The sequence below is a fragment of the Lactuca sativa genome, chromosome 4, assembly GCF_002870075.4.
Source record: "Lactuca sativa cultivar Salinas chromosome 4, Lsat_Salinas_v11, whole genome shotgun sequence".
NCBI lineage: Eukaryota > Viridiplantae > Streptophyta > Magnoliopsida > Asterales > Asteraceae > Lactuca > Lactuca sativa.
In genome coordinates, this window is record NC_056626.2 from 53,266,952 (window position 1) to 53,292,961 (window position 26,010).

The window sequence follows — 26,010 nt, forward strand, 5'->3', positions numbered from 1 at the left end:
ATTTACAACATCTTCAACTCTTGTTTATATTGTTTTGGCTAACAACGAACCTATTTTAATTTCGATTTTTGTGTTGCACACTGTTGTACTGTGTCGCACTCGAAACTTTGAAAAATCATAACTTAATCACACGAAGTCAGATTTTAACGTTCTTTATATCGATGTGTTCCTATTGGCCAGTACTTCGACTTTCACTTATATTACTTTGGTTAAAAAACAACATATCCCCGTTTCACCTTTTATGACGCACATTACTGTATCGGTTTGAACGCGAAACTTAGACAAATCATAACATACTCATACAAAGTCAGATTTAAACGTTTTTTATATCCATAAAATTGTCATTACGTCTACTACAACTTTTATTAAGATTATTTATCTTAAATAATATTTTATTTTTATTCTTTATTTTATCGTTTAACGATAATTTTTATATTGAGATATTCTATAAATATTATATACTCAGAATATTTATCCACATATCATGCATACAATAAATATTTATTAGTTCGTAACAGATATGAAGAACTAATTAATATAATTAAGGATTTTAATTGTTCGCTAAAGTATATAATTATTATTATATTTTAAACGTTTAATCCGAAACTGTGGTTGTAAATCTTTGATATTTCATTACCTCTGTAAATTATGAATAAAGATTTTTTAATCGTAATTTCTATGGGTTTTAAAATAATAATAATAATAATAATAATAATAATAATAATAATAATAATAATAATCAAAACAAACGTTCCAAACACAACATTGTAAGTTGTAACCGGTTTAAGGAAGAGTAGCCTACAAGAAAAACAAGATGAAATTTGTGTTATTTTAGGGCTAAATGTGAAAATACACAAATAGCCGAAGTGGCATTTGTGTAACTCTCTGTATCCTTTAATATTCACGCTGACAGAAGCACAACATTTGATTGTTTATGCAACTGCAAGAACAAAATCCTAATTCTTTATCTCCCATGCCTCTGTGCTGCTGCGTTTTTTCTTTCTAAATTTCTGTTGCAGAATCCCAGATTTAATTCGTTTGATTTGGGATCAGTTGTCGAGTCTTTTCGTCGTTTAAACCCCTCGATTCCGTGAATTAGGGTTTCTTTTCTTTGGGTTACCATGTTCGATTGAATTGATTGGAATTGCTGAATTTTTTGGGGAATTAATTGATAATTCCGAATTCGAACGGGTTGTTTCGGAGGCTGTAGAATGTTTATCTGTTCTAATTATCTCAATTAACGAACCATTCTTTCATTATATTAGCTTGGCGGTGGGTCGCAAAATTCCCACATTCTTTCTATCTGAACCGATAAATCTTGATACGTTTTTGTTTCTTTCTCCACCAAACCGGACTGAAGTTAGGGTTTCTATTGAGATTTCTGGTATGAAAAGAGGGTTAACGATGGATAATTGTTACGGTCAGGGAAGAAGATGATTGAACCGATGGTGCGATCAAAAATGCCGAATGTTAAACGCTGCAAATTGGAGGAAATTGATGCGGATACGACAGATGATTCACATCGTCATTACCCTTCTGGGAGTTTTACCAAGAAACAAAGAACAAACACCGTGTTCGTGGCAAATGCTGATAAGGAAGCCTGTTTTATCGACTACGAAAACGTCGTTAACGCTTGGTGCACCGGAGGAGTTCCATGTACCCCTACCGATTTGAAGTCGAGTTCAGGTTCAATTCAATTACTCAAGTCTTCTCGAAGTCGTCTATCAGTATGTCCCTCGCGATTTAACGATTCAGTTATAGGTTTGTGGAAGAAAGAGAATGATACCGATATGATTACGAACATAAAGAAGCGCAAAAGCCCATTTTGTGACAGAGAATCAGTACCGAAGAAACAGAGTATGGAAGTGATGGTGGGTGAAATGTACACAAGTTCCTCTAGTTCTGCAACTTCAATTGGTAATAATAATTTTAACAGCAATAAGAAGGCGAGAAAGACAATCAAGAATAAAAACAAGAAGGAATCTTATGCACATGGAGATTTTCATAGAGGTGAAATTGTGTGGGCAAAATGCTCGAATAGGTTTCCAGCTTGGCCAGCTATTGTGATCGATGCACAACAAGAAGCTCCTGTATCTGTAAAGAAAGCCCGCGTTCCAAACACTGCTTGTGTTATGTTTTATGGGTATTCAAAAAGAGGAACAAGGGTAATCTCTTTCTCCATTCAGCCACGTGTCTACATGTCTTGCGTCTGTTAACTAATTTTTAGCCCTAATTAAGTCTCGCTGATGTTTCAGGATTATGCATGGGTGAAAGACGGAATGATATTTCCTTTTTTGGAGTATTTAGACAGGTGTGTGCTTTAAACGCTTGTACCTTTATGTTTTCAAGAAACTAATAACGAGTTTTAATGAGTTGATTTCTCTTCAGATTTCAGGGACAAACTCAATTGTACGGATGCAAACCAGATGATTTTCGTAAGGCAATAGAAGAAGCATACATTATTGAAAATGGGAATTTGAATTCTTGCTATGAGGACAAACAAGAATGTTCAAGTGATTCCGATTCCGCTTCCGATTGTGAACCCGATTCGGATTCCGATTCTGACCCCGATTCGGATTCTGATTCCGATCTTGTTGAGATCAAAGTGAAAACTGCTACAGAACGTCATCTTACATATTTCAAAAGTAAAAAGGCAAGTTTTGTTGCATACATTTCTTCTTATTTCCTTTAGGCTTTTGTAGAAACTTTGATGTGAATGTTTGCTTTTCTTGTTGCAGATTGTTTATAATAAGAAAGAGGAGCAACCATGTGAGAGCTGTGGTTTGATTTTTCCAAATGAAACAATGAATAATGCTTTGTGTGAGCGTTGTACTCCAAAAGTTAATAAGAATATCATTACAGAATGCAAAAGTCAACCTTCTGTTGACCAATTAGCTGTAGATAAATCCCCACCAAAACCCCGGTATTCAAACTTTTCATGATGAGAATGTTGTCAATTTTTAGTTTCGTTTTAGATTTAATTCTGATGATTTGATATATTTTCAGCAGATTAACAGAAAATAATGCTCAAAGTACATTGCCTGATAAAATAAGTGTCATCTGCAACAACATGGAAGGGATTTATTATCCAAATCTTCATTTGTAAGACCCCATAGAAAAAACAAACACAATTATGATAATATAATACTTATAGTTAATTGATTTATATTATTTATTTATATTCTTTTTATCAGAGTTGAGTGTAAATGTGGTTCATGTGGGACAAGAAAACAAACCCCATCTGAATGGGAACGCCATACTGGTTCCAGAGCAAAAAAGTGGAAAGTCAGCATTAAAGTCAAGGGTTCAATGTTACCCCTCGAAAAAATGGTGATTTTATTTTCTTATCTTTTTTAATGATAATATGAATACAGAATACTGCATATGTTTTGATTTATTATCTTTTAGTAACATTTTAACATTGCAGCTTGCAGATAATAACGTTCATTATGTTAAGTCTTCTCCTTTAGATGAACAACAGTTATTTTCATTTCTTCAAGGTAATTAATAATCATATGATTCTTTTATTGTTGTTTAATGTTTATGAACGAATTTTATATATAAAATGTTTCTGTAACAATTTCAGAGAAGTATGAACCTATTCATGCAAAGTGGACAACTGAAAGATGTGCTATATGTAGATGGGATGAAGATTATGATATCAACAAAATTATCATCTGCAACAGGTCTTTCTTTCTTTCAATTATCTTGTGTACTTTTATGTTAAAAATCCCACATGTAAAATAGAATAATCAAACTCTTTTTTAATTGGTCCAGGTGTCAAATAGCTGTGCATCAAGAATGTTATGGAGTTAGAGATGTTCATGACTTCACATCTTGGGTTTGTAGGGCATGTGAAACACCTGAAATTGAAAGAGAATGTTGTCTATGTCCTGTTAAAGGTAAATGAATTATAAACTTTTTTGGGATTATTTTTGGTAATTAATTTTTTTAAAATTATAGGTGGGGCTATGAAGCCAAGTGATATAGAACCCTTGTGGGTCCACGTCATCTGTGCATGGTTTAGACCTGAAGTTGCTTTTTTAAGTGATGAAAAAATGGAACCTGCAACTGGGCTTTTAAGGATTCCACCTGATTCATTTGTTAAGGTAAAAAAGCTAATAGATAACAAGTTTTCATTGTCCACATGTAATTAATAAATACATTGCTGACGTGGCAACTTTTTTATTTTTGTGGGTAATATTGTAGGCATGTGTAATTTGCAAGCAAATTCATGGTTCTTGCATACAGTGTTGCAAATGTGCCACTTTCTTTCATGCAATGTGCGCTTCACGTGCTGGATACTGTGTTGAAGTAAGTTGACTAGTTGACTTTTTTTTATTATCATTTATGTAAAATAATAGTTGTGATTTATTAAAGATTTAAAAAAATTTCAGCTGCATTCGTCTGAGAAAGGTGGGATTTATAACACCAAATGGACAACATACTGTGCTATCCACAGGTATACTTTTTACAAGAATATGATAGTGTTATAAAATCTGATCATATTTATGATTTTTATTGTTAATGACATTTTGTTTATAAAAAAATATTGATATGCAGAACACCAGCAGACAATGGGATTGTGATCAGGACTTCATCAGAGGTGTTTTGTGCAACAGGATTGCTTCAAAAACAGAATCAAAAACAGAGTTTTAGAGGCTCAAGACTCGTATCATGTGCAAATGTAAATCTTTCTTCTTCTTCAACATCAGAGAACAATGAGTTTGAGCCTCTATCTGCTGCCAGGTGTCGCATTTATACACCATCAACCACCAAGGTAAAAAGTTATATTTCATTAAACTTTTCTCTTTATTTTCACACTAAAAAACTCTTTTTTAAAATTTCCAGAATGATGTAAAGGAAGCGTTGTTTCACCGAGTTATGGGCCCAATTCAGCATCCTGTAGATGCCATCGATTCCTTAACTCCCAACAGTGTAATTTTTCCACTTAATTGTTTTATTAGGAATGGGTATTTTAGTAATTTAGTAATTTAACTTGTTTTGCTTACACTTTATAGGAAGTTCAAGATTTGAATTCGTGTTTGACATTCAAGGAAAGACTCGACAGTTTACAGAGGATGGAAAAACATCGTGTGTGTTTTGGTAAATCTGGAATACATGGGTGGGGCCTCTTTGCACGTAGGAAGATACTAGAAGGAGAAATGGTATTTTAGTTTTTAAATTATATTATTTTTGTTAAAAAAATAATAAAATTAAATCTTGTGTTTCTTTTTCCGTATCTGGAGGTTCTTGAATACCGGGGTGAGCAGGTGAGGCGCAGTGTAGCAGATTTGAGAGAGGTCAAATATAGATCTCAAGGGAAAGATTGCTATGTGAGTTTTCTATTAATTTTTTTTTGAATAAAGTTTCACATACGTTTATATTTTCTTTTTTGTTTATTGTGATTAATTTTTTTTAATGCAGTTGTTTAAGATTAGTGAGGATATTGTAATTGATGCCACAAATAAGGGTAATATGGCACGCTTAATTAACCATTCGGTAAGGTTCCTATTTGGTTTGGTATATCTTTATTTTTAAAGGCTACCTTTTATTTTTATAGGTTAATAATTCTAAATGTTATTATTATTATTATTATTATTATTTTGTTGCAGTGTATGCCGAATTGCTATGCTAGGATTTTGAGTATGGGTGAGGAGGAGAGCCGGATAGTCCTCATTGCTAAAAGCAATGTTGCCGCTGGTGATGAATTGACGTATGACTTTCGTTGACCATTTTTTTTTAATTTCATTTTCATTTTGTGGGTCCCATTTATATTCAGTCAAAATCAATAACGAAATTTGTTTTTAATAAAGTTTTCGTGTCACTTACATGTATATAATGATATGATTATATGGTGCGACAGGTATGACTACAAATTTGATCAAGATGAGCAAGATGAAGTTAAAGTCCCTTGTTTATGTAGAGCCTCCAATTGTCGAAATTTCATGAATTAGTTATACTTAGTATATAACCAAAGTTGCTTTTTTTTTTTCTTTATAGCATGTAAATTCTAGTCATATCTTCCAACGTTTTTCATTCAAATGATTATCGAGTATTCTTTTTCATGGAAAGAAAGATTTTGATTTGTTTGTTTGTTTATAGTCAATTATTTAGTGGTACACATTCTTTACTCATTGAGGCAAATGATGATGTAACTTGACAAAAATAAAATAGAAAAGTCGTGTAACTTGTATACATAAACAAAACACAACTGTCAGAACACACAAGCTTTTGACTTTGGATTTATGTTTCATATATATGATTGCTTTTACCAACCACATGTCCTTCCTTCTTCAATAAGTCATCTTTTAACACACGACAATCGAGGAGCATCCATGGATGCCTATGCCTATGTTTTCACAAAAACTCTCTTCTATCTTCTCGTAATTCCTCTTTTTTCTTCAGCACAACCAAATTGCCCACTTTCATATTGTGGTCAAAACCTAAACAACGTTCGTTTCCCCTTCCGGTTAATCGGTCAACAACCCCAAACCTGCGGCTTTCTGGGCTTCGATCTCCGATGTGTAAGACCCAGTACGTTGCTTGTCAACATCTCCTCCTCCGGCGAATTCGCCGTCAGGAGCATCAACTACCGATCACAAGCTATGCGAATCTCCGACCCTGCAAACTGTCTTCCGGCTAGGCTGTTGAATATCGACCTCTTCAACTCACCTTTCTCAGCTGCTAGCTACATGCAAAATTACACTCTTTTGAGATGTCCAAATGATGCGACTTTGTCTGGTTATAGGTTTACCACCGTTGATTGTTTGAGTAATTCGAGTTTTACAACTCTTGCTATTGCTTCAATGAATGATGTGCGATCATTGAGTGGTAATAACACCGGATGTCAGATCGTCGGACTTAATGTCAGGCTGCCGGTGACGTCGGAGCAATCAAATCAAGGGTTTACAACACGGATCGATGATGATATGATTTTGATATGGTCGAAACCTGATTGTGAAACTTGTGAAGCAGCTGGTGTTTCCTGTGGTTATGCGAATATTTCCTCATCTGAGACAAGATGTTTCTATAACAACGGTATAACATCAATCATCGATTCATATCTTTCTTGACCCATTTGGAATTCGATTAAAAGATTATTGATTTTTGATTCACAGGTGTTCCGAAACCTTCCCACATATTCAAAATCATAGCTTTTGCGATGGCTATACCAGCCATGGCAGCTTCCATTATGATCGCTTGCCTCATGTGTGCAAAGGATAGACGGCGGGGTGACTTCTTCAGTACCCAGAGAACCACCACCACCGTGGCCCCAGTGGACGACGGCGTTGTGCCACCAACCATCGTTGGACTTGACCAGATGACCATCGAGTCATACACGAAAGTGGTGCTGGGCGAAAGCAAACGGCTCCCTGGACATGATGATGCAGTGTGTCCGATATGCTTATCGGAGTATCATGTGAAGGAGAGTGTAAGGTGTATACCGGAGTGTCTGCATTGCTTTCATGCAGAATGTATTGACGAATGGCTTAAGATGAATGGATCATGTCCAATATGCAGGAATTCACCCTCTCCTGTTCATGTTGATCAATCCTAGCACGCATTTTTTTGTATGTTTTTGATTATTAATTTGCTTAATTTTGTTAATTGGATGATGTAGATACATTATATACCATACTTTTGTTTTAAAGATCATACATTAAATTTGTATCAAACATGAATTATGTTGGTGTAGGCGGAAGAGCGGTGGAATATTTAATAAAATGTCAATGGTAGGTGTAGGTAAAACATTCTTATCAAAGACGTAGGGGTATGACTAGATCAAAAGTCAGCTCAATATTGTAATGAAGTTATGAAGGAAGTGTGAACAAAGTTATGGAGGTCGATTGACAAATGAGTCACTATTTTAGGGGTTCGCTAAAAATGCTACAAACCTATTTAAGAATCTTTTTATTAAGGACATTTTTGTTAGAGGTTGGCTAAATGGATATTCCATTTTAGCATTTAGAAACCCTATATAATTTTTAAAGTATTTTTATTGATTAAAATTATATTGTTTTTTGAAAAGATCTTATATAATCTTAATAAAAGACTCCCTTAAACTACACGTGTCATCCTTTTGCTCCTCCTACTTGCCACGTGTCACTACCGCGACTTTCATTTCCCTGTTTTTCCCGCCCATTCCTTCTGCTGTAAATTCTACATCATCACCTCCTACTAATCAGGAATTCCGTTTAAATTACAATTCACCAATTTAATTTGCAAGAAATCAACAATCAATTTTCCTTCCGCGTATCTCTCCTAATATACGACTTTTTTTTTTGAATGTGTGCCGTCTGCAATTTTAATTTTTTTGTTTTTCATCTCCATTCCATCATCGACGATGTGTTAAGAGGTAGAAAAGACCAATTAACCTGGTGTAATGATCCTCCGTCCTCAAAAAAGTTCAGATTTGCATTATGTTCTACCCTTTTGTTTGTTCTAATCGGGGCCAATCCAAATTCTTTTCCTCTCCATCTGGCTGCCTCTCGAACCCTAATTCTCATAGAAAATAAACATGTTTTCTTGAAGATTTACTTACATGTTGCATGCATAAATCAACAATCGTGGCCAATTATGCCACATCAATCTCCTAGCTGAAGCAGGTTTGTAAAAAATCTAATTGATTTAAATTTTGTTGCTTCTTATTATTGTTGTTCGGTTTTTTGTTACTGGTATATGCTCATCAAAAAAGATTTTTTTTTTATGATAAATCATATAAATTTTGGTCAAATGTTGTGTTCAAGTTTATTGTTTTATGCTTGTAGTAGGTAAATGATAAAAGCGGTTAAGAAATTGATGTTTTATGATGATGCCTAATAACAATAATATTATATCAAACAACTTTTCTTATTGGCATTTGGTGATGAAGATTGTACCTATGTAGCTTCATTATCTCCCCCTTTTTTCCTATATGATTATCTGTTTTCTAGACCCCCCCTCTTCCACACACACCCACATAAGTCGTAACACATACCATTATTACTTACTTTTTGCTTGGTTATCTATTTTCTTTTGGATGATAGCAAGTTATCAGGACTTTATTAGATGAAAATGGATTTTATAGTGATCTTTACATAATAAATATCGGGTACTTTCTCTAATCTCTTAGGGTAAAATTTCATTTTTTGCATTAATTATGATATAAATCAAATTGGAGTTTTTGGACCTAAAGATACACGAAAGTGGATACCTTATTTGCCTAAATCTTGAGTTAAATAAAGACCTGAATGTCAGTGGTTGCTCCATTTAGTACAAAATTTCCTAAAATTGAACTTTTGTATTGCTTAGGTTTAGAGAGTGGTAGAGGTTCTTTATATTCTCATCATGAACCTTTTTTTTTATTAATATTCTCTTCTATTTTGGGAAGTAGGTGATGTGTTATATTAAACACAATAAGGTATTTGAACGCCTTAAGTCGAATATTAAAAAGTAGATAATAAAATTTCGTGATATTTGTTAATGTTAGTGTTTGCTTTTTTTGTCCTTTTTTTAGAAATTACAAATTCCAATTCCTATTTGATTCGGTCAAAATCCGCTGATGAAGCACATGCGTTTTTTTGGTTCGCAAAGGAATGTAATCAGTCAAAGTAATTGGAATTAGAAGTGTAATCTTCCACGTGGTTGGTGTTGTTTTAGAGTTAGCCGGTGTTAATGGTCAGGTTATAAAAGTACAATGCCATTTCTAGATTTCATACAAAACAACTGTCTTACCTGTAAGTTGTAACATGTGCAAGAAATAGCAATCAAATTTATAAAACAATGCGGATGTACTTGATGAATGGGATTGAAATAAATGTGTATAAAACAAGAGATAAAGCTTCAATGATCGTGTGTAAATTACAAAAATGGTAATTGTGTAAATTACATAAATGGTCCTAATGTAAATTACAGTTATGATCCCTCTATAAATTACAGGTATGGTTCCTGTGTCAATGTAGAAATTGTCAAGTTATGGTCCCTATATAAATTATAGTTATAGTCCATGTGTCAATGTGGAAATTGTCTAAGTTCTTATAATTTTGTTCAACATCAAGTTTATTTGCTCTTTTTAATGTTGTATATTATCTAAAAGCTTACTATTACATGGAATAAAAGTTGACCCCTTTAGAAATAAAAAAGTCGGAATTACCTGCAATGAAACTAAAAAAAAAACTTAAAAAAATACGTTTTATAATAAACAGAATCATATTTATGTATATATAATCTTCTAATATAAAAATATGCTTATGATTTTCAATAAACAATAAACATCCATTATTTAAATACATAGTTTACGATAAACAAACCAAGCAAAGTACATTGTTTTAATTTGTTCTAACATATTAAGAGTACATTCTCTCTTTGACTTCCTTTCCTTACATCATACAAACTCATGATTTTATCATTGCTCGATAATTAAGTTATAATATGATTAATTTTTGTAATATTAAAATTTCATCCGTGGTGTCCACGGGTTATAACCTAGTTATTAAAAATAGTTACCTATTGGTTGATTTTTGATAAAGATATCTATAGGGTGTCTTAATAGCAACACCTGTCATTATTAAAAAAAATACATGTTTAGTTTTTATTTTCAAAAATTAATTTGGACCGTCTCTTACATCGTAAAAAGTTGCACGTTTCATCTCTCATTAGTTTACATTTGCACGCTTCATCCCTCACGAGACATAAAATGACTATAATGTCCTTTTTAATTTCTTTTTCATTTATTTTTGACATTTTTTTTAATTATTATGCATTATTAAAAAATAATCTTTTAATCATTAACAAACAATTTCTTTCTCTCTTTCTCTTTTGTTGAAGAACACCCAACAACCACCGAAAATCTCAAGCCTTAAGTAAGACCAACACACAAAAATCATACCTAATTCAAGCCTCACCTTACCATTGAACGTTCACAATCCTTCATTTCTACATTAATTAGCCACCATTGGACCACCATAATCCACTAAGCTAGCAGCCAACACCACATCTGCCATCCAAAAAAACCTGCAACTCAATTGAAGGTAAGAAGGGTGAACCTCGATTTCTTTGGAGAGAGAGAGAGAGAGAGAGAGAGAGAGAGAGAGAGAGAGAGAGAGAGAGAGGGGCTGGAATCAAAATCAAAGAAGGCACCTACAATCGATTTTGAGAAGAAGGATACCTACCTGCGGTCGATCTAGAGAGAAGGAGAGGCTGCGACTTTGTGGGTATTTGATCCAATGTTTTAAAAACCAGTTTGAACCGGCCGGTCGAACCGCTTAGACCGTGAACCGGGGGAGGGAGCGGTTCAACTATCACCGATTTTACGCCGACTTCTGAACCATATTGAACCGGACAATATTTAGAAAAATCTGGTTGAACCGGTCAAAATAAACCGGTTGAACCAGTTAAACCGAATAAAAACATCTAGAAAAAAACTATTTGCATAATAAACTTTGGTGATTTTTTTTTTCAAATCTATTTAGTTTTTCTAAATAAAAACATATGGTAAATGTTATAAAGTTTTTTGATGTGTTTCTATTCATCTACAACTATACTTTGTTTCAGTATTATACTTTATTTTCTTTGGTATTATACTTTATTTTCTTTTTGACGTATATGAATTGATGTAAAACACTAAAACTTCTGGTTATGTGTTATTATAATGTATTTGGATTGATTTACAACTTATTTTTATGTATATTTTTAATGTTTGAACTTGTAAACATGAAATCATGATTTATATATGTATGTATGTGTAACAAAATAGAAAAAAGATGAAAATTATAAAAATCGGTTGACCCGGCAGTCGAATCGGGAACCGGTCACCATACCGGTTCAACTAAAAAACTGGTTTATAAAACATTGATTTGATCAGAATTTGAAACAGAACAAGAAGAAGGAGACGGCCTGTGTCTATGTGATGCACACATAACTCGCATACATTAAAGTCTACTGATAATTTTATTTGGGTTGACTATTTCCTTTTGTGGGATCGCATACAACAAAAATCAATGGGGAATATTTTTTGTTTCTTTTAGTTCATTTGAGTTATTCCTAATATTTGAACAATTTATCTTAATCGAGCACACGCCTCACCTTCTTGCCTTCTGATTTTTTGTAGATCGAAAATACGGAAACGATGATGGTGGTGGAGTGATGGTGATCAACATATGGTTTCATGGGGTGGATAATATGTAAAGAAAATGATGGCTATGGATGAATTTTGTTGCAAATTTTAAGGCTTCCAGATGATAGTGGTGATGGGGTACCGGTAATTAGGAGTGGTTAAGAAAGAGGGGATGAAGGTAGAAGAAGATAGGGAAATGGAAAGGGATATTTATCTTATTTTCCATTTATTTTAATCTAAAAATGATAAAAGAAATAAAAGAAAAATATAAAAAGAAATTAATAAGGACAAAATAGTCATTATATGTCAATAGGGATGAAACATGCAAGTTTAAAACAAATGAAGGACGATCCGAGTTAATTTTTTAAAATAGGGACTAAACGTGCCTTTTGGCACATGCACGTAGGACGATTCGTGTAATTTACTCAATTTAAATTCTATCAAGAAGCTTCAAGAACACAAACTCTACCACCTAACTCTGCCACCTACTTCCGATGATATCCATCATCATCACCGGCGCCGCCGACAACCTTACCTCTGACGAAAACCACCACCATCCAACCTACTGCCACCACATCCTGCTATCACTACCGCTAACAGATCGCCAAATTTCAAGCCACCAGATCGCATGAACCATCGATTTTTCATATCTATTCAGATTTAGTTGGATTTTCACTAAAAACCTCCAGCCGTCGCCGCCGCCACCATTTCCGTTACGGATGTCGGCCATACAATCTCCTACGCTTTCCAACACCGTCGATGTCTCTCCTTCTTTTCTACTTTGGTGAACCTTTGTTGTCGACGACTTCAAACCACCTCCAGATTTATAACAATCGATGCCACCTACCGCCGATGTCAACCTTCTATACCTCAAAATCTATGTGTGTGCTTCGTCTTCAACCATTTGCTTCGCAAGAACATCAGAAAACGTTGTCTTCTACTTTTCTCTTTGATCTCCGGTTCTCTAACTCCATCGACCTCCTTTCTCCAGATCAACAGCTCCAATGAGTGCCGAAGATGATGGCTTTTACATGTAATAACACAGATAAATCCTTAACACTTAAGGGTACATGCAACTTAAAGATCTAAGTCATAACACTATTGAAGTAACATTCTATTGAACAACAAAAACCATATGAACCCTAACTATTTTCGAAATTGAAAAACAAGTTAGGAATCACATACCTTTTTGATTGTTGTAGTAAACAATCAAGAATCTTTTCTTCTTTGATTTGGAAGCTAGCAGCAAAAATGTCTTGCCTATAATGGTTCACACCCAAATCCTTGCAACTAAGGAAACTTGAAGAGAGAGGAGAGGGATGTCAATTTTCGGCTATCTCTAGAGAATATAGAGTGGCCAATAATTGATGTTATAGGGCCCTTTATATAGCTGTTAGAAGAATCCCATATAAGCCTTACTTGATTAAAATAACAATATCTTAAATTAGGTAATTATCTGGTTTCTTAATTATCTCCAATGCACATTCCAGAAGCTCCTAAAACCCTAGAAAATCGTCCAAACGGAGGAAGGTTTTGGAACACCTTCTTGTTCAACTATTGAACAATTATAGCTTAAGTCCTTAAACTTTTAATTAATCCAATTAATACCCAAATTAGTTCTAATTAATTTCTGATTAATTCTTAATTAAACAATACTATTCCTAATTAATATGTTATTCTTATAATATATTAACAAATCATTTAATTTGATTTCTAATTAGTTTATTAATCATATAATAAATTAATAAATCAGTCTCTTTCTCTATAAGTTATCTTATTCAATTACCAGGTTTGAGGGCAACCCAAAAGGATTTTGTTAATAATTCAAGTATATACCAATTTTAGTTATTGGCTTAGACACCTAATCCAACAGTCTACCACTTGGATAAGTCTATAACTACAATGGCCGGTATAACTTCTAAATTATCAGCAAATGGTGCTTCCAAAGCAACTGCCGAACTCTGATCCGATCAGAAGATTTTCCTTTAGATAAGTGATTAAATATTCCTTCATTCTTCAAGATATCATATGGATATGAGACATGGATTGAAATCAATCTTATTGTCCAAAATTTTGTTTCTCGATTTCCTGATTTATGACGACTAAATTCAGACTACTAACTGAACACATCAATTTAGTCTAGGCTCGGCCAAGCACTTCAGATGTCGACATCAAATCATTGAGGGGCCCAAAGATATCGCTTCTCCTGTTAAGGCAAAAGGAACGGATAAACTTTGACTCATATGCTTGTATCTTTTACTCACCAAATCGCACATGACACTACATTTTATAACATCAAGTTACTGATGCGTTTATGGAACACCAATGCACAACCGACTTGTAAATTAGAACTCATATATTTGCATTTCAAGAATATAAGATATTATCGTCTCAGAATTACTCATGATAAAATCTATGAAGTGATTCTTTGAGTGTCGGTTTATCCAATACTCATATCTCCATTTTCTAAGTACTCATGAACATTGTAGCAATACAATTGCTATCTCAAAATTCCTTAGACAATCTACAATCTAATTCATGACAACCTTAATTTTACTACTTACTTCCAAAATTATGAGTGACTGTGGAATTCGAATAATCAAATTATTTAGGAAGTAAAACACACAAAATGAAACACATTAATAAACTAATTAACTATGGTCTCAAACCAATTGAAAATAAATAAATCTATATTGTTTAATCACCATAATAATTACGACTTTATTCATTGTATAATGTTTCAAGTAATCAACTAACCACTTGAATTAAGCATCAATCATGCTATGTTATGATCATGCATACTATGCCTCTCTATGGTCCTTCCTTTGTGAACAGAGCAACTAGACATTATTCTAATGATGCTCATTTCACAATTCCAATTTTTTTACTATCTAGAATGTATTGAAATTCCAACTTTACATGCATTGATTTTCTATGATGTTGAGGATTCAAAGTCACATAGAAAGAGCCAACGATATTACAGAATATTCCGTTGGAACTTTTTTACTAGAAACAATTCCATGGTAATGAAGGTTCTAATTCAAGGTACACTCCTTAAACACTTCTCTTGCATTAAAGTTTCCAACTTACTTATAGATTTCTCAAGTATCTCCCATTATGGAAACATTTCCATATTCCCATATGACCATCAATTTTTATCAAGAATCATCTTAATTTTGAACATGTCACTACGGCTCATCTAAACAATACCATACTTCCAACTTTCCACAAGAACCCAATCATTTAGTAAACCTTAGAATGTTCTTGACAGTTGTTTAGCAACTCTAGTCACACAAAAATTCTAATCCTTTTCCTCTCAATGCCCAAGGCATTTGGAAAAATTAGAATGAGTTAATATTATAGCATTTGAAATCAATCCTATATTTGAAGCATATGAGACTCGATTTATTATATCCGATATCTGTTCAATCTCTTGCTATAATATATTAATATATGAATTTTCCTATGTTTAACCATTTCAACGTGATATTCACATATGGTTATGACTAAGTTCTATTAAACTATGCAATCTAAACTTTTAGATTTGAAAAGAAGTATGAGTGCTCTCTCCCTTAAGCCTACCATAGCGAAAGAATTCCCAAACTTTGCAATTTGCAAATTCAAAACTTCGTTCCTTACGAACAGTATTGTCAACACGCAATACTAGCATAACAATTATGCTCCCACTAGATTTGACATGTACCCAGAAATCAACTGGACATCTAAAAATCAATATTCTTGACTTTCTTGCTTAAGTATAAATTTTTGTTATGCGATGCTTCGATAAGTCTCCAACTATAATTCTTAAGCTTATACACCTTCATTCTATAGCATATATGTGTCTGTGTTTAAACCCTTGTCAAAACTTATAACTATAATTTTGAAAGATCAAACAATTCCTTACCATTTCTCACAATTCGAAATACAAAGAGGGATGTCGTGATCATATTATGAATTTAAGTATGCAATTAACATAGCCAATATCCATATTGATCTTTATCAGATCTTTAAAATCTACTAGAAAAAGTGTTTCCTCATAATCACTCTCATGAATTAGAGTGAAAACTTTTACACCTAGATTCTATGGTGCATACGTTTCCATCCATGTGAATCTATCATTTGCAACCTACAATCATAAGACAAGGTTTAGGACAAAACCAAATTCAAATTTAGCTTTCCTTCATGGACTGAACTTTGTTTATTCTAAATTTCTTGCCCTCTGGTAGCTCAAGGGCCTACCAATGCTTCCATGTTATTAGTAGCTCACCCATATTGATCAATGTACTTTCACTTGTAACAACCAGGTCTTGGAGGTACTTATTTAATTAATTATAACTTTTGGATGTGGGTTACGACATGAGACATGGTGGTCACGTCGTGAGTGACCATTGACTAGTTGACCCTATGTTTTTGAGCCATACGATGTGAGACTTTGAATGCTCACGAAGTGAGAACGGTTTGATGACCAAAACCCAAATATTTCTGGTGTGTAATGGAATGAGAGGGCTAAGGTTGCCCATACTTAGCCTCCCCCACCCTCTTGTCTCATGGAAACCCTAATCTCGGCCATCTTGAAGCCCTTAGCCATTTGTGTGGTCTTTGAAGCATTCTTTGGTGGTTCTTGACTCATTGCAGTGGAAGAAGACCATGGTGGAGCAACATCTTGGAAATCTAGTTTCTACCTTACCTTTTCTTTGAGCTTTTGGACCATTGTAAGTCATAAAGCTCCGAACTTTTGTAACATCCCATTTTTCAAGTAGCTTCAAATTCATCCCTCGGATTTTAATTATTTCATTTTTGGCCCTTGGTTGGAAGGAAGTGGCAAGAAAGGACCATGCATGCAAAGGTGGCAGGTGGGTGAGTACGCCAGTGTAGAAGGTTAAATGGTCACGGGTGTTGGAGACGTACCCCAACATACGAGATGTACGCCCAATGTACGCTCAGTAACACTAAACCCTAATTTTAGAGTCAAGCACTATATAAAGAACATGAGGACTTGAACCCTAGCCCTTTATCATCCTCCCCAACCTTAGAGAAACCCTAGAACGGATCATCCCTTCATTATTGTGTGATTTTAATCTTGAGAAGCCCATCTTGGTGATTTTAAGCTTGGAAGAGGAAATAAAAAATTGGCAAGGAAGGACTTGGGAAGTTTGAGCTCATAGATCTGGAATAGCATCATAATTTGAGACTCTTTGGAGGTATAAAGTTCATAACTTTCCTCAAGAATGCTTAGATCTAGTGTAGTGTGGTTTTGAAGTCATTTTGGTCCCAAATATAGAACTTTATGGTTCAAATCCGATTTTTGGACTTATAGTTGCCACTCTCAGTTCAAAATGAGTCCCTAAGGCAGAAAATTGCCATCTTGAATGTCTTATTAAATTCATGCATGACTTAAGATCAACCCTATGAGAATGGAATGCTATTTTGGAGTTTGGGCTTATTAGGGTCATGTAAAGTCATCAAGTCAGTGACTTTATGGATTAAGACGTTGAAAAGGACTTGGATCTGTGATTGTTGCTTCTGGATTTGAGTATTAAGCACTTAATGGGAAAGTGACTTAACATGGGAGTTAACATGGGAGTACGCTGAGCGTACATGCAGGTACGCCCAACGTACTCACCATTTAGCTAGTACGCCCAAAATACATAAGAGTACACCCAACGTACTCATCAGATATGGGCCTTGCGAGTTTTGGGCCTCAGTTTGGGCCATGCAGGGGATTTTGGTTCTTTGGGCCTTAGTGGGCCATCAGAAGTCAGATAATGTGGTCCAAGAAGATGTTTGGGCTTAGGGTAAGGCCTATTAGGGGGATTGGGTCCAATTTAGCAAACTGGGCCATTAGTGGGCCACTAGTGGGCTTGGTAGGCTTACCTAGTGTTGGGGCCTTGGCCCAAATTAGAGAAAAGACAAAATGGACTATATGGACCCTTAGTCAGGATTGATAGCCCATATGTAGACTCATCATTCGTTATTTTGTATAGTACAGGATTTTCGGTGAGATAGCACTTCGGGAGTCGATACTTCAGTTCTGATCGGCATTGCGAGGTGAGTTATCCTCACTCTATCAATAGGGTCTAAGGCACTAAGGCCGACCCTTTATCGGATATGTATCCGAGTATTTGCTTGATATGTTTATTGATCTGCTAGATTTTCATCCTGGTAGTTAGCATGGTAATATGTTAGGGACCTGGTTTAGGTCGGTATCCTGGTATATAGGATGATGTTATGTTAGTGACCTGTTAGGTCAGTATCCTGGTTATAGGATGGTTGTTGTGTTAGTGATCTGTTAGATCAGTATGACTATCTATTACATATATGCTAGCGCATGATATTTATGTGCACATGATTGTTTGATTGGTATGGGGTTGGGTTTAGGCGGGTCCTGCTTCGTGCTGTAGACCAATATACCCAAGGCGGACCGGATAGAATGCAGACGGACGAGCGGTCCAGATAGGCTGAAGGCCCCGAGAGGACGGTCCAGACGTGCCGAGGCTCAGAGAGTGGGCCAGATAGACTGAAGGCCTGTTGCAGGCGGTCCAATCATACTGTAGACTCAGAGAGTGGACCAGGTTGACTGAAGGCTCGGTACGGGCGGACTAGTCACACTGTAGACTCGAGCTACATTTTTGTTCTGTTTGTTTATATGATATGATATGATTATGATTGTATGGCGTTGGTATTTTGGGGGTAACTCGCTAAGCCTTCGAGCTTACATTTATCGATTATTGTTTCAGGTGCAGCGGATGACTGTGGGAAGGCGAAGGCGTGACCGTACACTTCCTCGATTTATGATTATGATTTCTGGGAACTCTGTGTGACATCCCTATTTTCACGGCCAGAAAAGACCGATGTTGTTTATGCTTTATAAAAATCAGAGTACTTCATTTTATAAAAATGTTGCGGAATTTGTTCCCAGAAAAACATGGTAAATACGTTATTAAAACATTTTCGAAGAAACGTATTTATTTCATTTTAAAACGTTTGGGATGTCATCGTTAATACAGAAACATAAGCATAAACAGAACTTACAATTATTTACACTAGTGATCTACATCTCTTTAAATCTCTCAGTGTAATGTCACTTCATATCAACACCTGTGATATAAATAAACTGAGTGGGTCAGGTTGGGAAACCTGGTGAGTACATAGGGTTTTCAACCCACAATAATATAATTATTATGTTTAAACAATCAAAAAATCAACCCAATTACCCATCCCCATTATCTTCTTTTTTCTTAAGGATCTGCCCTAAGAATCAGCTATTTCTCATTCATTAATTCCTAAGGATCATCCTAAGGAAACAACATGAAGTCCATTGTTGCCAATGACACATTGGTCAAGCGCAGCTGCTAATATTGTCACTTAGGCTCAGCTGCCAGAATTATGACATTTTCTATGAGGCGCTTCTGCCGGTATTGACCTTTAAACACTACTGTCATGGTCATAAGGCTCCCTATTAGGCACAACTGTTGATACTGTCCTTAGAGCGCAGCTGCTAGGACGTTTACCATAGATCTAAAACATCTACGGGTTGTGGCGCAGCTGCCAGTGCTCATCTATAGGGTACTTGGTCCACTGCTGCCAATGTATTACCTATAGGGCACTAGGTCCGTACTACTAATGTTCCTCTATTTCAGCTTTTATCCCTCATCATTCATCTACCCATGTTTTACGCAACATATTTTGTAGATATAAAATACTTTATACAGTTTACATCATTTAAAACATGTATAAAAATCTTTCACCAGCATAGACAACAAGTATTAAGACAATATGCACACGTAACACGTAATTTATATTTAAAATACTTCATATCTATGTGTAAGATGAAAGGGACCATGCACTCACTTGAGAAGGTGGTGACTCGGTACTCGGACAGCGCTTCGTTTACTTTAAAATAATTTCCTTCGACGAAACCTAGTATTATTACCACTAGATTTTAGTCTAAGATTTACCGTGACTAATTATTAATCTTATTATTATTATTATATAAGCGTTTAAACAATACTTTCCAACCACTATGTACAGACAGGGGCCAGACATAAAACACCGGAGGGCAGGACCATTTTGGCATATAGCACTTCTGAAATCCAACAACCCTATGCGGCCCTTTAAACCAGATTCCCCGTACCGCGAGTAGTTAAAAAGATATTATAACGACACTTATACAATTCATAATAATAGCTCAAATATTTATTATAAATTTATAATAACAATACTAATTTTAAATATAAACTATATTTAAAATAGGATAAGCATAACTTACTTACAAGGGGATTTTAGCTAGGAGTCGGGCTCTATAGGGGCAGAACTTCGTCGCTGAATCTTTCTAATAAAGATTCGTGCAGCGCTTCAGCGCTCACCTTACTATACTAAAACTACAGAAAGAGAAGTCGAATCACGAGGGACCGAAATGCTCGGGGGATAAGGAGAGAAAGACTCTTGAATCAAGAGAATGGTGCAAGAAATATGAGAGCCCAAGCCTCTTATTTATAGTAATTGAATTTACAAAAACTACCCTCCATAATTACCTAATGACCTTATAGTTATATAAACAACTAAACACCCCTCTATAATACTATTTTAAATGGATTTAATGATATTTGTACTAAACTAATGTCGAAAGAACTCAACATTAGTCTTATAATGACCGCATCGTCGATACCTTTCTAATGATATATACATATGTATATATATGTGTACGTATACATGATTTATACTTTATTTTAATACGTAAATATGCTATTTTAATTTGTAACTCGTTCATACGAACTCCGTTTTTGACGTTCTTTATATCCACGCGTAGGTGGAGACGTACTCTACAACTTTCGTTTAGACTCCGTCGGCTAATTTTGACTTTATTTTTAAAGTTATATTTTTAACAGGCCGGGACATGATTGGTCCGTTAAAATCTCATAACTTCTTTATCCGATGTCCATTTTCGTCTGTCTTTTTATCGTTACGCTACTAATAACGAGATCTTCGATTCTTGTTTAGGTTGTGTTGGCTAAAAATCAATCGATCTAAAATTCGAATTTCGGGCTGTACACCGCTAATCCGAAACTTCGAAAAATCATAACTTCTTCATACGAAGTCAGATTTGGGCGTTCTTTTTATCGATGTTCTTAGTTTAACATATTCTACGACTTTCGTTTAGAGCGCTAAGGCTAAATCTCTCTCTATCATAAATTTACTATTTACGCTTCCCGGCGCCGTGCCGGTTCTGACGCGAAACTTCGACGGGTCATTACTTCTTCGTTGTAACTCGGATTTCGGCGTTCTTTATATGTACAGAAACCCTGTGACATATTCTACAACTTGGTTAAGATTATTTATTCTAAATAATCTTTTTGTCAAAAAGTCGTTTTCGACCCCTATTGCCTCTAAATTGACTAGCCCGGATCTGCAGGCGTTACAATTATCTCCCCCTTTGGATGATTACGTCCCGGAATCATCAACGAAACAGGGTCATATAATGACTCCATACGTCATCTCTTCATCCTAGGTAATAATTATAACTTCTACATTCCTTCAATTCTATCTCTTAAACTCATTGACTGTAAGTGTACTCGATCGTGCACCTGCTCTCTACCTCAGGTTAGACTCCAAATTATGACCTTCAAGTCACAATCTCGATCCTTGCTGGATACAGACTTGAGATAAGTTCTTTTATTACTACTATAGATCGATGTGTCATATTCTAATGACCTATCATCGTATGTTGCAACACTTAGACTTAGGTCTCTTAGAGTTAAATTCTAAAACAGACTATGCATTCCTTCATGTTCTAATGTGATATAATCACACTTTAACATTAGGCATTTCTAGCCACCAACTTCCTTAACAACGAGTGCGATACTTCTATTGATCGCTTTGATTTCAACCGTTTGGTTTAAGTCGGACGCTACATCAAACTTGGTTCTCTGAACCCCACAACATACTCATCGTAGTCGGACTCGATTTGATATGACCACTAGAGTCGGAATATCAACAATCTTCTTAGTCATTACCGAAACGATGGTAACAACACACTTGAATAAAACGAAACCAATTACTAGCTTCTTGGTAACCTTGTGACTTTCCCTAATCCAAGTGTGAGTCCTGTGCTTCCGGTAGTATAGGCCTCTACTACCATTCACACCTACTCATACTCGTCTCAGGTATTGTCCCACAGTTTTCCAAGTCACCACACAAGAAAATCATATAACAGCTTAACACATCAGATATCAAAACGAAGGTTTTTATTATTCCTTGAAACTATTACATAGGTGTTCAAGTTCACCCTAGAATATGCCTCTAACAGGCTACATCATACGATTCTATGGCTACCTCATAACTCGATCTTTGGATGTCAAGTTGTCACTCCTGAATCCTCGCATTGTCATCTGCTTCGTCAAGGATCATTTGAAATGCTCTCGCCTTTGGCTTTGGCGGCACATTTGGCTTTGTAGCCCCCTCTCTCTTTGGGCAATCTTGCTTGAAGTGTCCTTCCTCATTACATTCGTAACACACCCTTTTATTGAATTTACACTCGTTGGCATAATGCCCATGCTTCCCACACTTGAAACAAGTTACTTCCTCACTGCATTTTCCAGAGTGTTTCTTTTTGCACTTCTCGCACCATCTTTCTTCACTCCCTCCTCCTCTAAACTTCCTGGTACTTGATTTGCTTCTCTCATCGGGCTTCGCAGACCCCTCAAACTTCCTCTTTTCGCCAACCTCGGTCTTGTTGGCGGCTCTTCCCTTGATCATCTCCTCAACCGACTTGGCAGCCCAGATAGCTGCCTCCAAAGTAGGTGCCTGACGCACTAGCACTGCATATTCCCATGGAAGTCCTTTTGCGTACTTGTCAATTTTTGTCAGCTCATCCGGAACAAGACGTAAGGCGAACTCCATCTTCTCTGTGAAGTTGTTGGTGTATTCATCAATAGACATGCTTCCTTTCTTTAAGGTAAGGAATTGGTTTTCTAGCTCGAGCAGATTTTGGGCTGAGCAGTACCTACGTTTGAAATGCACCAAAAATTCTGCCCATGTCAGTTGCAAGGGCTCATTGGGGCTCAGCGTCTTTCCCAAGGTATTCCACCATCGTACAGCGCCTCCTCGAAACTGACGCACTGCAAACGTGGTCTGTTGTTTTCCCTTGCAACCGCACGTCATGAAAGCTAATTCCATCTCCGAGATCCAATCCATGACCCCGATCGGATCCTCCTTTCCAGTGAAAGTCGATGGCTTGCAAGTCAGAAAATCCTTGTACTTGCATCCATTCCTCTCGACTTCGTCATCTTGGTTGTTTTGTCGAACTATTGGTGGGTTGAATTGACCAACAGTCCCACTGTAGTTTCCTTCCTCAGTCTGCCCTTCGTTCAACTTGGGCTGTTCGATCTGAATAGTCGCTTCCTCACGATTTTGCATCATAATTTGAGACTCTTTGGAGGTATAAAGTTCATAACTTTCCTCAAGAATGCTTAGATCTAGTGTAGTGTGGTTTTGAAGTCATTTTGGTCCCAAATATAGAACTTTATGGTTCAAATCCGATTTTTGGACTTATAGTTGCCACTCTCAGTTCAAAATGAGTCCCTAAGGCAGAAAATTGCCATCTTGAATGTCTTATTAAATTCATGCATGACTTAAGATCAACCCTATGAGAATGGAATGCTATTTTGGAGTTTGGGCTTATTAGGGTCATGTAAAGTCATCAAGTCAGTGACTTTATGGATTAAGACGTTGAAAAGGACTTGGATCTGTGATTGTTGCTTCTGGATTTGAGTATTAAGCACTTAATGGGAAAGTGACTTAACATGGGAGTTAACATGGGAGTACGCTGAGCGTACATGCAGGTACGCCCAACGTACTCACCATTTAGCTAGTACGCCCAAAATACATAAGAGTACACCCAACGTACTCATCAGATATGGGCCTTGCGAGTTTTGGGCCTCAGTTTGGGCCATGCAGGGGATTTTGGTTCTTTGGGCCTTAGTGGGCCATCAGAAGTCAGATAATGTGGTCCAAGAAGATGTTTGGGCTTAGGGTAAGGCCTATTAGGGGGATTGGGTCCAATTTAGCAAACTGGGCCATTAGTGGGCCACTAGTGGGCTTGGTAGGCTTACCTAGTGTTGGGGCCTTGGCCCAAATTAGAGAAAAGACAAAATGGACTATATGGACCCTTAGTCAGGATTGATAGCCCATATGTAGACTCATCATTCGTTATTTTGTATAGTACAGGATTTTCGGTGAGATAGCACTTCGGGAGTCGATACTTCAGTTCTGATCGGCATTGCGAGGTGAGTTATCCTCACTCTATCAATAGGGTCTAAGGCACTAAGGCCGACCCTTTATCGGATATGTATCCGAGTATTTGCTTGATATGTTTATTGATCTGCTAGATTTTCATCCTGGTAGTTAGCATGGTAATATGTTAGGGACCTGGTTTAGGTCGGTATCCTGGTATATAGGATGATGTTATGTTAGTGACCTGTTAGGTCAGTATCCTGGTTATAGGATGGTTGTTGTGTTAGTGATCTGTTAGATCAGTATGACTATCTATTACATATATGCTAGCGCATGATATTTATGTGCACATGATTGTTTGATTGGTATGGGGTTGGGTTTAGGCGGGTCCTGCTTCGTGCTGTAGACCAATATACCCAAGGCGGACCGGATAGAATGCAGACGGACGAGCGGTCCAGATAGGCTGAAGGCCCCGAGAGGACGGTCCAGACGTGCCGAGGCTCAGAGAGTGGGCCAGATAGACTGAAGGCCTGTTGCAGGCGGTCCAATCATACTGTAGACTCAGAGAGTGGACCAGGTTGACTGAAGGCCCGGTACGGGCGGACTAGTCACACTGTAGACTCGAGCTACATTTTTGTTCTGTTTGTTTATATGATATGATATGATTATGATTGTATGGCGTTGGTATTTTGGGGGTAACTCGCTAAGCCTTCGAGCTTACATTTATCGATTATTGTTTCAGGTGCAGCGGATGACTGTGGGAAGGCGAAGGCGTGACCGTACACTTCCTCGATTTATGATTATGATTTCTGGGAACTCTGTGTGACATCCCTATTTTCACGGCCAGAAAAGACCGATGTTGTTTATGCTTTATAAAAATCAGAGTACTTCATTTTATAAAAATGTTGCGGAATTTGTTCCCAGAAAAACATGGTAAATACGTTATTAAAACATTTTCGAAGAAACGTATTTATTTCATTTTAAAACGTTTGGGATGTCATCGTTAATACAGAAACATAAGCATAAACAGAACTTACAATTATTTACACTAGTGATCTACATCTCTTTAAATCTCTCAGTGTAATGTCACTTCATATCAACACCTGTGATATAAATAAACTGAGTGGGTCAGGTTGGGAAACCTGGTGAGTACATAGGGTTTTCAACCCACAATAATATAATTATTATGTTTAAACAATCAAAAAATCAACCCAATTACCCATCCCCATTATCTTCTTTTTTCTTAAGGATCTGCCCTAAGAATCAGCTATTTCTCATTCATTAATTCCTAAGGATCATCCTAAGGAAACAACATGAAGTCCATTGTTGCCAATGACACATTGGTCAAGCGCAGCTGCTAATATTGTCACTTAGGCTCAGCTGCCAGAATTATGACATTTTCTATGAGGCGCTTCTGCCGGTATTGACCTTTAAACACTACTGTCATGGTCATAAGGCTCCCTATTAGGCACAACTGTTGATACTGTCCTTAGAGCGCAGCTGCTAGGACGTTTACCATAGATCTAAAACATCTACGGGTTGTGGCGCAGCTGCCAGTGCTCATCTATAGGGTACTTGGTCCACTGCTGCCAATGTATTACCTATAGGGCACTAGGTCCGTACTACTAATGTTCCTCTATTTCAGCTTTTATCCCTCATCATTCATCTACCCATGTTTTACG

The 26,010-nt window shown here is 36.2% G+C and overlaps 2 protein-coding genes across 4 annotated transcripts; both read left to right on the forward strand.

Moving 5' to 3' along the window:
- The first annotated feature begins 913 nt into the window (after positions 1 to 913).
- Positions 914 to 6,102, forward strand: LOC111876774 (histone-lysine N-methyltransferase ATX4). Of its 3 annotated transcripts, XM_023873345.3 has the most exons (20): positions 914 to 1,686; positions 1,762 to 2,165; positions 2,256 to 2,311; positions 2,389 to 2,653; positions 2,739 to 2,923; positions 3,007 to 3,102; positions 3,195 to 3,330; positions 3,428 to 3,500; positions 3,587 to 3,686; positions 3,778 to 3,902; positions 3,964 to 4,109; positions 4,210 to 4,314; positions 4,398 to 4,462; positions 4,564 to 4,780; positions 4,852 to 4,938; positions 5,022 to 5,168; positions 5,250 to 5,336; positions 5,428 to 5,502; positions 5,616 to 5,716; positions 5,867 to 6,102. In XM_023873345.3, the coding sequence occupies exons 1-20, from the start codon at positions 1,434 to 1,436 to the stop codon at positions 5,955 to 5,957; spliced, it is 2,814 nt and encodes a 937-aa protein (XP_023729113.1). In that variant the 5' UTR covers positions 914 to 1,433; the 3' UTR covers positions 5,958 to 6,102. The 3 variants fall into 3 exon arrangements, with proteins under 3 accessions (XP_023729113.1, XP_023729111.1, XP_023729112.1); XM_023873343.3 differs by having other exon boundaries at positions 914 to 2,165; XM_023873344.3 differs by having other exon boundaries at positions 914 to 2,165; positions 3,010 to 3,102.
- Positions 6,096 to 7,659, forward strand: LOC111876775 (putative RING-H2 finger protein ATL21A). The gene is made up of 2 exons (XM_023873346.3): positions 6,096 to 7,041; positions 7,122 to 7,659. Exons 1-2 carry the CDS (start codon positions 6,249 to 6,251, stop codon positions 7,559 to 7,561), a joined length of 1,233 nt encoding a protein of 410 aa, XP_023729114.1. The 5' UTR covers positions 6,096 to 6,248; the 3' UTR covers positions 7,562 to 7,659.
- The last annotated feature ends 18,351 nt before the right edge of the window (positions 7,660 to 26,010 follow it).

Coding starts and splice junctions, on each gene's coding strand:
- LOC111876774 (XM_023873343.3), top strand. CDS start 1,434: ATGATTGAACCGATGGTGCGATCAAAAATGCCGAATGTTAAACGCTGC. Junction 4,315..4,397: donor GTGCTGGATACTGTGTTGAA/GTAAGTTGACTA, acceptor AAAAAATTTCAG/CTGCATTCGTCTGAGAAAGG. Junction 4,939..5,021: donor ATTCCTTAACTCCCAACAGT/GTAATTTTTCCA, acceptor TACACTTTATAG/GAAGTTCAAGATTTGAATTC.
- LOC111876775 (XM_023873346.3), top strand. CDS start 6,249: ATGTTTCATATATATGATTGCTTTTACCAACCACATGTCCTTCCTTCT. Junction 7,042..7,121: donor AAGATGTTTCTATAACAACG/GTATAACATCAA, acceptor TTTGATTCACAG/GTGTTCCGAAACCTTCCCAC.